At 46.8% G+C, this 15,795-nt stretch overlaps 1 protein-coding gene across 1 annotated transcript; it reads right to left on the reverse strand.

Annotated features, from left to right (window-relative positions):
• Positions 1 to 11,183: 11,183 nt before the first annotated feature.
• On the reverse strand, positions 11,184 to 15,148 carry LOC100844812 (protein LTV1 homolog). Its single transcript, XM_003557810.4, has 5 exons — positions 14,687 to 15,148; positions 14,275 to 14,619; positions 13,294 to 13,899; positions 12,370 to 12,497; positions 11,184 to 11,564 (listed from the first exon to the last, which is right to left on the reverse strand). Exons 1-5 carry the CDS (start codon positions 15,056 to 15,058, stop codon positions 11,561 to 11,563), a joined length of 1,455 nt encoding a protein of 484 aa, XP_003557858.1. The 5' UTR covers positions 15,059 to 15,148; the 3' UTR covers positions 11,184 to 11,560.
• Positions 15,149 to 15,795: the final 647 nt, after the last annotated feature.

The raw sequence follows: 15,795 nt of genomic DNA on the forward strand, positions 1-15,795 counted from the left end.
CCAGCCAGTTTTGTCGGCACGGTGCACCTAGTGGCACTTGCACCACCACTAGAAGCACTGACAACGGTCGCCAACTCATATCTGACTCCGGTCGGACACATCTGCATGATTCAAAAAGGAAAACCCACTGATCGGGTCCGGAAGTCCATAACTCGGCAGGTTCATATGGACGTGAGGTCACCTCCCTCTTATACGGAGTACCTCGACTGGTCTGAAGTGGAGGTCACATTCTCCAGAGAAGATCACCCACCCTGCATCCCGCAACCTGGAAACGCAACATTGGTGCTCGACGCACAGATCGGGAGCTTCATGTTGAACAAAGTGTTCATCAATGGCGGAAGTGGGCTAAACATTATCTACGCTGACACCCTACGAAAGATGAATTGTTCAACAACAAAACTAGCCCCCACGAAGACAACCTTCCACGGGATCATCCCAGGAAAAGCAGCCATTCCGTTAGGAAAAGTCAACCTAGACGTGGTGTTCGGCACGCCCGAGAACTTCAGACGCGAAAGACTCGACTTCGAAGTGGTCGACTAGCCCTCCCAGTAACACGTGGTCTTGAGTCACGTCGCACTGGCACGTTTCATGGCAGTCCCGCATTACGCTTATCTTAAGCTTAAAATGCCTGGACCCAACGGAAGTTTCCTGCGGTCTGACCACTGCAACCGTGAATTCCATAAAATTTCCGAGTCACTCGCCACGCAGGACCAGGCTAGCTAGTCCTACTTCTTAACGGACGACGACCAAAATTCCATCCTGAAGAAAAGAGCCATTGAGGCCACACGCGGCACAGACTCGAAGGCAGAAGAAGCGCAGGTCCCTTCATCAAAGGAGACCAACGCTAACTCGGCCAGCAGCCCTACCAAGTAAGGAAGACTGGATCGTCGGGCTCCCCCCACTTACAACATCGGGAGCCCCTCTAGCAGGCGCACTAAAACAATGGGAACACCAAGCCGGCTTCGCAGCGCATGCAGTGTAACTCAAAAAGTCGCCTGTCGAAGAGTGAGTCAGTTCAAGCACATACCAGCGAGCTCATCCACGCCTCGACATGGCTATTCAGACAATTTGACTGCAGGATATGAGAACCAAGGATCTCCCCCTCAAACTCCAATTCAGAGCAGGGGACACAAGAAGCAAGACGCTGAACGCCACGTCATCGCGCCAGGCTTTTGCTTGAAAATTTTATTTTCTCGTCCGTTTCCCTTTCCCCCCACATTTTTAAGTACCTTCTTCTAACATCGGTACTCAATAAAAGTTATTTATGTTCCTCTACTCAGAGTCCCTTTCTCTTACTTATCCTGATGCGGTCGCATCAAGCTCAAAGCTGAGAGATCGACCCTCGGGGGCTGCGTCCAATCGACCCAAAGTTTGTCGTTGGACGCTCCCAACACTCGGGGGCTGCGTCCAATCGACCCAAAAGTTGTCATTGTACGCACCTGACACTTGGGGGCTGCGTCCAATCGACCCTAAACTTGTCATTGTACGCACCTGACACTTGGGGGCTGCGTCCAATCGACCCTAAACTTGTCATTGGACGCACCCGACACTCGGGGGCTGCGTCCAATCGACCCTATACTTATCATTGGATGCACTGGACACTCACTGGTTATCTCGTGAAGTGCATCAGCAAAACATTGTTAAACGGCGGCGATTTCCAAATATGCAAAGTTGGGATCACGCTGTTTCAGTTGATAAGATCAAAGAAGTTACAGAACAGAGGTGCAACCTCCTTCAAAGATGCTGGAAGCTGCCAGTTACAAAGGATTTCAAAGTATTTGGGTCTACACATGACTGCAAACCAGTCATGCACAGACCCCTGGGCTACTCCCACCGGGAGCACTGGTCGCGCACCCGGTAAAAGTACTACTGAGGCAACTACGCCTATATCTTTAATGGATACAAAAGACTACTCTACTCTAAAGCCATAAGAGTGACCAACTAGCGCGTTGTGTGCTCCATCATGTCATAAATCGGTCCAAGCTAAGCATCGTCTGGAACACTGGAGGGAGTCAGGATGCAGGGAGTCTAGATTTAATGAGGGGTAGCGGAGCCGAACAAACGAGAGGGCTAGAACAGCCCCCTCCACCAATTGTTCATGCGTAGCCCCCCTCACGACTGCTCCTTCGCAAAATCTCTCGATCAATCCCTTCAAGTCCACAAGAACATGAATCTCCGGGAACAAGTTGTGGTGCACCTCAGTCAAGAAGTGGCTACAGGACTTCAGGCAGACCACAGCTCTTGCAACTCGATCTTGCAGCAATGCAAGGGTATAACCCTTGTCGCGGTTTGACCAGAAGGCTGGAGTCATTGAACCAGATCGTGCTATAGCATCAAGACGACTTTTTACGCGTTCAGCTTCAACATATGGTTCTGGCATCATGTCTGCAAATGAAGGCACATCCAAGTCAGCCAAGATTCAGTTGATCCAACATTTTCAAACAGAGGGACTAGTCGTTACCTCGCAAGTCAGAACTTAGCTTCACGATTTCTCCAAGAAGTAAATCTTCTCGGCCCGACGCTGCCCGATTCTCCGACTTAAGCAAGGAGATCTCCTCCTGTGCTTGCGCAAGTTGGTATTCAACATGTCCCAAACGGATATGCATACCCTCGAGTGCATCGGAGGAATCCATCTCTTCCCACGGGACTTAAGTGTTAATCAGCAGGACAAATCATTTACGCTGGTTAGTACGCTAGACTCCGCACTCGGCTATTTATACTCAATTGCGGGACACTCCCACCGGGAGTACTCGAACTCCGACTTAAATTTGACTTCGGCAAGTCAGAATTCGACTCGGTGTCGACAAGCAAGTCATATCGTTCCATTTCCAAAAAAAGGGGAATAACTTCGCCAAGAAGTACAAGGATATTAAATGACAACCTTGAGTCCGGTCGCCACTACACACAGTCGCAACCGACCTCGGGGGCTACTCCCACCGGGAGCGCTCATCGCGCACCTGGTAGAATATTCTTTACAAAAAGAAGTACATGACTACCTAATACGAGGTATGGGTTCCTCCTCATATGCTTCCCACTAGCGCGGCCGCCTGCCCTGCCTCCATGAACGACCCTATACTCTGGTTGACAGCAGCCGGCAAGGTAGCGACTCGCCAAAAATCCAACTCTGGGCAGTTAACTCGCACAAATGCAAGGGCAATCTGGGCACCCTTTATCAATTGGAGTCGAACCAGTTCCTTCATTTTGTCCTTGCCATGGAACTTCACCATCAGGTTGCCCAATCTAGGAGGCACCTTCTCCCGTGGCCATAAAGCCCGATGAGTCGAAGCTAACATGTCACGGCAGGAAGTGAAGTATCTCTTGACTTGTTTGATCCGCTCGATCAATAGCGTCAAGTCATAGCTCCTCGATTGATCTAGCCAAAAAGGTGACTGATCATGAGCTCGGCAAGTCTGAACTGCAGCATTCACTCTGGCCTTCTCATCATCAGGGTCAAAGCGAACAGCTGCACAGAAGACGAGGAAATCATTCTGCAAACTGACATGAAAGGCAAAGCCACGAAAAGAGACGAAAACCCATACATTGGAGTTGACCGCTCAGGTTACGAAGTTCTCCAAAGACAAACTCCTCCCGGTTGGTTGCAGCCTTCAGTCCAGCTTTGCTATTTTGGGCGTCACTCAACGTGTCACGCTTCAACTTAGCTAGGCGAGCCTCAGCTTCCTGCAACTCCTCTCGGGACAGAGTCGTTTCGGCTTGACCCTTTTTGCTAGGGTTGGCTTGAACGTCGTGAGGAGAGGCTGGCTTTGCAGTTGGAACCGGGTGACTTGGTTGTTCTTCTTGCCTCTGCGCGAAAAAGACTCAAGTTACCTCTCCAATTATCCAAAGCCTCCTTCAGGAGTCGAGACAAAAATCTTTGATTTCTTTCCAAAAACCGCTCAGCTAGAGCAGTTCTTTACAAAACAAAAGAACATAAGAGGAAGATTCACAAGGGAGAAAGAGAATCGAATATATCTAGTGAAAGATCGCTCACCTCCGGGCCATCAGACGAAGCTAAGTTTATCTCCTCGACTGATCTGCGAGGTTGCCGCGACGAGATCGCAGCCAGTTCTTTGCCCTTTCCCATAAAAGGTCCTAGGCTGATCTTGTCGCCTGCCCTCGATCGAGTCAAGTGAGAGGCCACTCGGTGCAGAGTATCTTCTTCGACACCATGCGCAAAAGCAAGCGTGAAGAATAACTCAGCGTCGGTCGTCGACTGAACTTGGCAGTACCTCTCTACTGGATCTTGACTTGCAGTAAAAGAGTCGATGAGCCCGTTCAGCGACCCCGGCGCTGGCCCATCAGGAAACATTTTCCTGATCACATTGGTCAGAATCTTTGTCACCTGCCGGAGCTTGCCCTTGGCTTCAGCATTGACAATCTCGACAGTCTCTAGAGCTTCATTGAAGCTCTCGCTTTTCTTCTTAAATTGAATCTCAGTAGAGGCATCAAGAGCTCCTGCAAAAGGATAAAGCAACAGTCAAACTTTGCACAAGAAGGTAAAGCTCCCTGAGTGACAGACACAAATGCTCACCAGCGACAGATCGAGTAGCACTTTCGAGTCGCTCGGTCCAAGCTTTTTCTGGCTATTTCTCTGTAGAAAGACGAGAGTCCATATGTTGCTGGAGACGGCACTTCTCGACAGCTGCTTCCTTTAGCTCTTGACGACACTGATCCAGCTCTGCTCAAAGTTGATTGCGCTCCGCTTTCGTCTCCTCGAACTCTTCAATAAGAGTTTTCATGGAGCAGATGATTGGCTCAAAAACAATCGCAGTCTCAAGTCATTTCTTGAGCATCACTCCCACCGGGAGGCAAAAACAACAACAAAAGACAAATTTACTCACATGCTGACTTGGAGCAGGAGTCGTCGCCTGAGGAATAGTCGATTCATCTGGTCGACTCCCTCTGCTCGCTTCTGGAGGATTAGCTGCCAGCCTTCTCCTTAGTCGGCTGGTCCGACCCTTTCGAGTCCTGACCAGTCGATTCAGTCTGGGGAGCCTTTTTGCTCTCGACTGAGCCACCAGTATGGCTGAACAAGAATTTTCAGAGGTTCAATAAAATCTAGAATGCTGAAACAGAATCACCAAATTGCTTACCTTCCACAGTCAAATCGAGCAAGAAGGCCAGAACGACGAGCCGCAGCGGGCCTGTCGGACTTGGTTCTTTTGAACGCATGTACAGACATCGACGGCTCGATATTCGGGTCCCTCGTGCCCGTTGGTCGAGTCTGTACCGGTGGGTTATTTTCTTCTCTCGTGCGCATGGGGACATAGCCGCCGCCACTCATGCGTGGGGATAGCGCCGCCGCCCCCGGGTGAGGACGACTCCGGCGCCGCTAGCAGGTCTTCTCGCACGATTCAATCTCCGTCGGCCTCCTCAAATCTCGGGGGAAAGACAGAGGTAGGGGATTAAGGGCATCCACGGTCTTTATAGTCAATTAAGCCTCTAAGCTGGGTCCCACGGTATGCCTCCATGCTTATCGCTTTGGGCCGCAACGCACGCCTCTAAACGCTCGCCTCTATTCCAACCGATCCAGTCCACCGAAGTCATTTTTCTGTGCGGCCGGAAAATTCCCCAACATCAAATCCCTAGTTTCTCCTCCCAATTTCTTGACGAGCACACACAAATCTCACAGCATTGCATCCTCCTCTGCCCCGATTCTCAGTCCCCATTCTGAATCGAGACCAGCGAGTCTCATCAACGACTGTCCGATGAGATCCGCAAGTTTCGCTCGTGGAGTCGACGTCTAGCGCCGCCGGACCACCATTCTCTACGCTGGGCGGCCATGCCTTTGCGCCAACGACTAGGTCCAAACGGCGGCTCCGTCCGGCCGCCGTGGGCTGATTGAGTAGTTCTCTATGCCGAGCCGTGTGTGAGGAGGCTGAATGTGTTGGTTGTATTGAGAGGATGAGAGTGGAACATCTGTCTCCTGGATCTTGTGTTGGGTAGGTAGAACTGTTCAACATGTTTGTAAAACCTGCTAAAGATGAGTTCTCCATGTATTTGGTTGGTGTAGAATGTCTAGAATCAAATTGTGTTTGTATTGTTGCTTCAGCCACATTGGAGATGTAAAAATGAAGCTCAAATGCATTTGTATATATGCACCGGCGGGTGGATGGCCTGGCAGGCTGGCCAACGGTAAATTCCAACAGCCATAAAAATACTATATTTTAACCTTTATTTTAATGGGTGGAGGTTGACTCTTCATTTAGAGACATGTTTTAGATTTTTACCTTAGAGACATCTACTTGCAATGCTTAGAGGCAGTCTCTATGGTTTAGAGGTGTTTATAGAGGTGGTCTTTTTAAGGACTGTGGATGCTCTAAGGAATTCTCATGAGCAAGATAGGAGGGCGCCAGTTAAGAGGAAGAGAAAAACAGTGGGTTTCCGCAAAGCCTGTGTTTATATTCCCACTTCTCGTTTGAACCATAGGATTTAGGTCTGATGGATTAGACGAAAAGTTTGAAGATTTGCACCTAATAAGGTTTTCACCGGATACTTTCTGTAATTCTTACGGTCATTTCCATGGTTAGTTAGAACTAAAGTGGATTTTAGTTTGCGAGATTTACAATTATACCTTCACATGAATACTAATACGTACCGATGTATACATTGTTTGCGAGCCAGGCAGGAATCAGCCGTAACGACAGGATTGGCCAAGTTTCAAGTCAACGGTATTTCTTGACTTTCACCAATCTCAAAGGATCGTGCGGCCAGGACGACAGGGGGAACACGCCCCTAGGGGTGGAAAAACCACTCTCGCGATATGCATGTCTAGGTCCATATCTTCTTGAGTATCTGGCTAGCTTTCTTGTTGTACTGACATATTTGTTTCCTTGTGTAAGTCGTATGCTCGTTGATACTGATCACCCTTACGCGGTTACTCAAATGTTGACATTTCATTGCCCAATTTTATTTAAAACCCCCGAGCATTGTTGTGCAACAATCAAGATATATTTATGATAAAAAAAACTTTGTGTCAAAATTCTGGCTATGCCACTGCGTCAACTGCAGGCATACATATATTCTGTACTCGAAAGTCTCATACAAACGATCAAACAATGGAACTTGACGCTGTAACGCTAACGGCCATACCGGCTGCCACATAGCACGGTACTTATAAATTTATTTATAATCAAATAACTTGACTAAAGAACTAACCGAAACTAACCTATGCTAGATAATAGAGTCGCTGGCCGTGAAGCGTTCCCAAAGCTCACCTCGTGCTGCAGGACGCTCTCCCTGTGCGTCACCGGCGACACGTACCGGGTTCACCATCCGCCACTCCTTGCGCTCGAGGCTGTAGGCATCGATCCGGTTCGGTTTCGACAGGTAGTTCTGGACCAAGATCTCCTCGCCCTCCCGGACGCCATCTACCATCAGGATGCCGTTGGGGAGAGTATGGGTTGACCCGGTGTTTGCCTTTCCCATACCATAGAACGAAATCCCCAAGTTTACCCTCCCCGTAATTTATCCATTACCCGTTTTACCCGTACACAGAAAGACAGAACACAAATTGGATCCAACATCTGTGATCTAGATAAAAAAACATATCACCAAGAAATAATCAGAATGTAATCGAATGAACTTTGATAAGCTACGGATCGAAGAGGAAAGAAAGAAAAAAACGAATTCCCAAAACTGGATCGAGAGGCTCCATTGAGGCCGCGTAACCTCCGCCATGGCCGGCGGTCACGGCCTGCGGCTGGGGCGACGGTGAGGAGAGGGAGGACCGGTACCCCAACGTCGCTGCTCCTCCTCCCTGCACTTCCGCCATGGACGCATCCGCTTTGAAGTTTGAACATACCTCGACGGCACCGCTTGACGAAGAACCGAGGGGCCGAGCTCTGCGCAAGGATAGAAGGGGGAAGGGCAAGTCGCAGGGCAGATGGCGGCGGCGGCGCGCAAGGCCGGAGGAGCACGGCGGCCGGCGGCACACAAGGGCGGAGGAGCGCGGAGGTCGGCCGCGCACAAGGACGGAGAAAAGCTCGCCCAGGAGGCAGTTGCATCGATCGATTTGGAGAAATTAAAGGGAACTGCGTACTGTCTCTGGAGATGGGTATTGCCCACACCCTCCCCACGGTCCGACGGGTAAAAAAATGCTCGCCTGGATAAGGGAACGGGTATTAGATGCCCACAGGCATCCTGACTCTACCACCTCCACCTTGGTGTCCATCGAGAAGAAGATCCGTGACAGTCATGCCTGTCCGGCATGACCAAACCGATCCGTTCCATGAGACGCCCGAAAATGTTTTTCAGAACCGTGGTTCCGCTGCACCACCCCCATGCAAACGTTGGATCCAGACCACGGGATTGTAGCCAAATCAAGCCCTAGCGTGATTACTATCCCACGTCCTTAATCACCGAACAGGAGGAGGTACGAAGGTTGTACCTCGCCACAGGGTCACGCTGTGTCAGAGTATTGTCAGATTATAATATTAGCGGGCACAGGGCATACAACGAAGAGTCTTCGGTTTCCCATTTTGCTCTCTTCAACGCCCTAAACATTGCGAGGCCGTGCTGATCCAACGATCGAGTTCCCTTGGTCTTGCTTTGCGGCGATACACATTTTGAGTTGTGACAAGACCTCATAATTCTTATCTTAAATCTGCTAAAAATATATGTATTTATTTTTTAAAAATGTCTAGATACATATAATATTTCGACAAAAATTATGTAACGGAGGGAGCACTTTGCCATGTTTGCAAACCATTTTCTGAGAGTGGATTCGTGACTTTTTTACTGCTCATGACGTTGTGGGATGGCTGTTTTGAATAGTGTTTTTTTTCTAATGAAAATTTTGGCCATTTCCACGGAATCTTGCGCCAGATGGGGTCTCCTCCTACCCTTAGGATCCGGAAGGTCGTCGGCGCCATCAGGTGAGTCCCAGGGAAATAAGTCCCGTGGCCGTGGGGGTTCCAAGTTTCGTCCGAGGCGTGCAGGAGATGGAAGCGCCTCGTCTCCGGGTGCGCGTAGGCGCCGATGATCTCGCCGCAGTTTCCCGCCGGCGCCGGCGCAGAGACCGTAGCGCAGGCCATGGTGAGCGGGTTCCACAGCACGTACTGCTCGACGTGGCAGCGAACAAGGCCACAAGGCACTGTCATCCTGACCTCTACGCACACCACCCCGTCCCAGGAACCGCGGACGGAACAGTACCTCGACCCGAGGCAGAGAGCGCGGTTGGACGGCGGGCTCGTGTGGACGTTGTCGCGGTGCCACCGGCCCCGGAACAAGTCGAACACGACGCTGGTCCCGATGGAAAATTTCTCTGCTTTGGTACCGTCGACACGTCAAATCCCAGATCCGTCGTCACCTTGGCGATCGTGGCCGGGCGTTGGGCGTTGGCGATATCGAAGCTCGGGTCGGAGATGGCGGAGCGCCAGGCCCTGCAAACGCCGCGGCAGCGGGCGATGGAACGGGCCGGCAGCCGGACGAGGATCGCCACCAACACATCCGTGTGGAGATCGCCGAGGGCGTGCATGGTCACGGTGGGGCGATAATTATTCAGCATGTCATGTTTCTTGATTTCTTGCTGCTTAAATTCTCGTTGCTTAAGTACACCGCCACGTCTTGACGTAATCGACCCGATCTCTGATTAGAACACGAAAACGATACGACTTTTTATAATGCTTTTGATATTATAAAATTTAGAGGCATTTTTTTCTAAAAAGCCTTTGGAGTTGAAGTTTTGAAGGCATCATTACAAAATAGCCCTCATTGACTTACATTTTGAGGCAATACAAAAAAATTGACTTATATAATGAATAATCGAGGCAATTTAAAATATTGCCATTACCAAACAGCCTTTGAATATCCACTTTGACGTAGTGCGAGTTCCTGCTTATAGATGTTTTAGATAGAACAGAGTAATGTGCAGTTTTCCATACGAGTTCTTGCAAAGAGGGGGTGCTTGTACGATCGTATATAGTGCACAGGAGCTTTAACATCTGAGCACTATATACGATGCAATCCAATTCTGGTATATTGGATACGGTATTTCGCTGTACAAGTTTATGCGATTTTTAACCAGATTATCTAGCTCTTTCATACACATGGCTATGGGTCTCGAGCTCAGTCTTAAACTTGATTTCCCGCATCTGCGAGCAAAAACTAGACAAATGAGATAGATACTCTAGATAGGACAAGTTTAAACAAAGGTATTTCCATTGCACAGAATTTGTTACGGAGGGAGTAGTTGAGACATCTTTGAACTAAATGTTACGGTAATATACATAAATTTCTATGATGCAAACACAATGGTACAGTAGTTTGATTTTTATGTTTTCAGGATAGATCGAACTTTTCAAACAACCTAGCAACTTAAAAGTATAGAGTGCAGCGATCTGACTTGCGAGCCGAAAGACCCGTGGATGCATATGTGTAATCTGTTGTCCGTTGCCATGTGGAGCTCCCTGGAAAACTCAAAATGGAGCTCGAGCTCATCCGCTCTTGGGATCTGAAATGGGGCTTGCATTTCTCTCTGTAATTTTATTGTGTTTCATAATTTTTGTTGTGGTTTAGTTCAAATTTAAATTGTACTAAAACCACGACAAAGAATTATGCAACGGAAGGAGCAGATAGCATTGCCACCATCCGAGTGTTCTTCGACCCTTCTCCTGTTTCAGTTTTAAAACGGACTAACATACGCATGTCCGGAGGACAACTAAAAACGTCTGCATTTGCCATATTCTTTTTGTTGATAAATTTGACTTTTTTTGAGACTACTTGGATCCTTGGTCTCTTTTGACATTATTCCTAAATTCTGCCCCCCTTAAGTCAGCGTCAAATATGTAAAAAAAATACGCATATGCCAGGTTAAGGACATTTGAGGAGAATCTGCACAACTATGTAACGCTGCAGATTTGCAAATAACATCACACATGTTTTTCTTGACGATTTCTTTTTCACAAATGCTTTGCACGGAAAAACTTAACGAAACTAATTTGGGATGTACAGAAGAATTATTTGCATGTAAAAATCCTTTGTACAAATGACTTCAGCAAATATATTTCTCACAAAAAAAAGACTTGGGCAAATATATTTGCACCCACGTTTCACAAATAAACTATTTTTTTCATCAATGACTTGATCTACGATCTGTATCATTTTGATGAGTTTAGAAAGTTAAATGTGTGTTTTGTGATTTTGTGGACGAAATGTTCATTTGCTGTGAGTGAACTAGTGATATATTTCACTCCAATCCCAATCTTCACATTATCTGTTTGCAACAAGGGATTTCTGAAGGTATTTTGGATCTCACAAATTTCTGCATAAGCTTACAAAACTACTGTCTCATTTGATTACCGTACTGTGCTCATTACCATGCCTTGCCATATATAACATGTTCCTCATCAAGGTAACACAAAACTGGGACATTCAGCACAGAAAATAATGGCGAACAAAAGCTTCCACTGTTTCTGAATCTCTGATGTCAACAAAAACTACAAGCATGTCATGAAAACATGTTACTGGAATCTTACTCTGGAATCTGGAGGATTTTCCTTATGGCTTCAACAGTTCCGCTATGTAGTTATGCTAGAAAACATGTGAGGTACGACCAGAACAATTACCTGCAACGGTGAAAAGTCATATTAGTGCACAGAATATTTGATGAACTCAATGGGGGCAAAATTTAGTGCAAACCATGAGCTAGTAGCAATCAAACTGACAATTTTGGGCAACACAGAAATATTATATAAATTGTGAAAAAATAAATTTTCACTTGAGAAAAAAGGAGCAACTCCTGCTAAACAAACAACTGAAGGAAAATGAGAAAAGGTACTGTCTACTCTTTTGTGTGGAAAGGATATCGTTTAAGCTCGTTTGGCATCCATCTTTTCATTTCATTTGGTAGAAATGAAATGAAATCCAATTTCTGATAGGATTTCATTTGGCATCCATCTTTTCATTTCATTTGGTTGAATTTGAATTCCGGGTTCAAAAATCATGTTTGTCTACCACATGGATTTGTAGAGTGAGAGACAATTTCAGAGAAATGATGGCTTTTAGAGAGGAATTAGGGTTAGTTATAATGTGATTTCATGGAATTTGAGATTGAATTCCTTTGGCCAATTCCATGCCAACCAAACAAGTTGGTTTCTAGAATTCAAAATGAATTCCAGAATTCTAGGTCCAAATGATGGATGCCAAACGGGCTGCTACGGATTTGATGCTTAAGACAAGTGGTTTGCCCGGTTGCACTCGATATGATCCTAAACATATTTGGATAATATGTGTACATCTAAATTTAACTGGATATGACAATCAAGAAGTTTTGGGTCCTATGGTGGAGTGTTGGTAATACATAGCCCATGTACATAGCATCATCACCTTCAATTCGCACAATGCTACATGAAAACTGGCACAACCACTTACAATAGCCGTATAGAGGATGGTCCTGTAACAGCAGCAACTTTCTGAGCCTTCTGTGTTTCAAATTTGTAAAGTCCTTTGAGCTCTTTTTTGGCTTTACGGGCTTCTCTCTTCTCTTCTTTTACTGCAGACTAAAGAAAAAAGGATGTCAAAAGTAACAAACAAGATAAATGGTTTATGCATACATAGTTTTACATCACTTTACACCCAGAACCATGAAGTGAGCCATATTATAATCATTATGCAGCTCAAAGTAACAACCAAGAAACATGATACTCCCTCCATGGCAGGGATACACATGCCAAAAATAAAACCTTGTACCTCTGACGAACAAGTGCCCACCAATAACACAATTTTGTATGGAATATTCCATTGGAGAAATAGATTTGGTATAGTTATGACTTATGAACACAAACATGCTGTAGAACTAAAAGGTCAAAGTTTAATACTCCCTCCGTCCAACAAAAGATGTCTCAAGTTTGTCAAAATTTGGATGTATCTAGACATAACTTAGTGTATAGATGCATTCAAATTTAGTCAAAGTTGAGACATCCTTTGTTGGACGGAGGGAGTATCAAGGTCTTTAGTTTGTCAAATCTCACTTTGTGTAAATTAGTGGATGGTGCAATACTAAGATAAGATGGTACTGTTTATCATAAGCAGACACCAATTATCATAAGTACCTACACGTTAAATATGGATCTTGAACTAGACATTTTAATAGACAGTACAGAAGACCAGACAAGTCGAAGGTTCAATGTGGCATTATGCAATATGGTTGGTGAAATTTTGAAGCCTGCCGATGCATCCAGTAAACAATATTACTGTAACATGTTTTTCCTTTTCTCCATTCCGAATTTAGCCAGTTAATTAAGATACATGACCCATAGGATTCAAACTAGAAAACTAAACCAAATATATGTTTACCTTTCTTGCTTTCTTTTCATCCTTTGTTTCCTTTTGAACTACTTTCTTAAAATATTCATCACCTGTAGACTCCACTTCTGCTGGTTTCGCTTTCTTCTCCTTTTCAGAATTTCTTTTCCTCTGTGGTAGGTATTCTACTGGAAGTTTCTCTTTCCCTTGAAGCTTGATTATATCTTTTGTTCTAGCTGTTTCTCCAGGGAAGACTTTGGGAAGACGATTTCTGGGATTTCCTGGAGTGTGAATTTTGCCAGGGTGATTGTCTAAGTTAGAGTATGTGGAAACAACAGTCTCGCAGTCCCAAACTTCAGATTCATCACTGCTTTCTGAAACAAGCATGACCTCTTCGTCCGCAGTTCCATTTAAATACCCTTCAGCATATTCAGCACATTTTTGGATCAGTTTAGCAGATTCTTCCGCCTCTTCTGCAGTGCTTGAGTCCAACTTTCCATGAACAAATTCTCCTGGTGTTCTATATACTTCATCAACGTATACACTTTGACTGTGGAACAGCTTCAATTCATCTATAACCTGGGTTGGGAGTTCACTTTCCCCATCTCTAACACCTCCAGTATCACCATCACTATCTCCATATTCTTCCAACGCAAGCTGTAAGTTGATTCACAAGAAGTCACAATTGGAAGTATTGCAACACAGGAAGTCAGGAAGAATAAAAAGCTTAGCACAACATTTCTAGTGTATTTGCCTGCTTTCATGTGTATTTTCACGCAGCAGGTTATAACATAAGTTCCGCACAGCACAGTTCAGCAACCACAAACTGAGTCTAAGGTTGCCAAGTGCCAAACTAACAATAACATACTAAAGCTGCAGACTCAACTATGTTTTTGCAAGGAACAGTAGTGCCACTTAATGTTTCGCAACAGTTTTTAAGTTGTCTTCTATTGTAAACAAGCAAACAGTCATAGTAATAATGTTTCACAGTATTACTCGAGCTCAAAGATTAGTTGAGTAAAAAAAGCTCACCAAATCAAACTGTTCGTCCAGCAACCGTGGCACCCTCTGCTTGGGCTCACCCTCTTCATCCTCGAACTCCAAGTCATTTTCCATATCACTGAACACGCCATGCTCCTCTTCCTCCTCTTCGTCATCCACCTCACCTCCTTCAGCCTGGTTAGCCATGATGACAAAATCCTCCTCCAAACCCTCATCATCGCTCTCATCGAGCAACCTTGCAACGTCAGGATCGACGGCCTTCTCCACCCGCCTCACCGGTGCCGTCTTTGCAGCCACCTTACACATCGTCCTCCCCTCGTCCAATTCTTCCTCCACCTTGCCAGAAGCAACCCGCACCTTGCTTGCATCATATGCCTGCACACAAACCAACATTAGACACATGAAAGGCACGCGAACTGGACTCCGGAAGGAAATAGGCGACCTTGACGTCGAGGGGAAGGGGCTCGGGGCGGGCGATATGGCTGGGGACGAAAGAGGAGGCCGCAGCGGTGGGCCGGAGCTCGCGGAGGTGGAGAAGGTAGTTGTAGCCGTCATCAGGGAGACCGAGTTCGAGGATCTGCTGGCGAACGTGGTCGGGGAGGGGGCCGGAAGCAGAGGACGAGAACTGATCAGCGGCAGCGGTTGGGGAGAGGGAGGGGTCTTCGTCGTCGCCGAAGCCGGGGATGGAGTAGGGGTTGTTGTCCATGCGGACGAAGACGCGGTCGTTGGGGTCGGCGGCGCCATCGCGGGGGAAGAGGCGGAAAGTCGCGAAGTTGCGGGCCTTCCGGCCACCGCCTGCTCCTTCTCCTCCCATGGCGGCGGCGGAACGCAGAGGTAGGGGTCGGGATTTGGGTTAGGGTTTTGAGATTGGGGTTTGGAGGTGCGAGAGTGCGTGAGGCAGGGTAAGAAAAAGCTCGCGTGTAGTGTATACAGGTCGAGTAAAGTTCAGTGGAACTGGACCATCCAGATTAAAGCCAACGGCTAAGATTGCACCTAGTAGCCTACCACTGTATGTAGTTCTTGGTCGTGTCGAGTGTCGTCATGTCATGATGTCACGGTTGAGTATAGGAGACCGAAAAAAGTCCTGGCGACATTTTCGAGCTCAGGCCTCCATTTGTTAACGGAGGGCTAAAAATACATTGTTGACTGAGGTCATTCTTTAGAATTTAGCGATGTCATTGCTTATGATAGATAGTAGGATACTCTACTCGTTCTTTTGATCTGTCAAAATTCTGAACTTATCTTGAAACTTTGACTAGTCGAAGTGTTAGTATTTTACGATGGCTAGAGATGTTGAACACGTTGTAGGCAATGCAAACTTCTGCGGCGGCGTTGGCGTTCGCTGGGACGAGCTTGGGCACGAGAACGAGTCCGTCAACGAGCGCAACAAAAGACATACATAGAAGAGACTTAGCTTGAGGGCAAGAGCGTTAGTGAAGTCAGATTGTGACGGGCAGCTATGTCGATGACACGTGGCCGGAGATGGGCGGGTGCGTGAGAAGGTCCGTGATCCGACGACCATGTGATAGTCGAAGGCGGTGGGATGAGGAG

The sequence above is a fragment of the Brachypodium distachyon genome, chromosome 1 (genome assembly GCF_000005505.3).
Source record: "Brachypodium distachyon strain Bd21 chromosome 1, Brachypodium_distachyon_v3.0, whole genome shotgun sequence".
Taxonomy (NCBI): domain Eukaryota; kingdom Viridiplantae; phylum Streptophyta; class Magnoliopsida; order Poales; family Poaceae; genus Brachypodium; species Brachypodium distachyon.

Coding starts and splice junctions, on each gene's coding strand:
- LOC100844812 (XM_003557810.4), bottom strand. CDS start 15,058: ATGGGAGGAGAAGGAGCAGGCGGTGGCCGGAAGGCCCGCAACTTCGCG. Junction 14,620..14,686: donor CCCTTCCCCTCGACGTCAAG/GTCGCCTATTTC, acceptor GTTTGTGTGCAG/GCATATGATGCAAGCAAGGT. Junction 13,900..14,274: donor TGGACGAACAGTTTGATTTG/GTGAGCTTTTTT, acceptor ATCAACTTACAG/CTTGCGTTGGAAGAATATGG.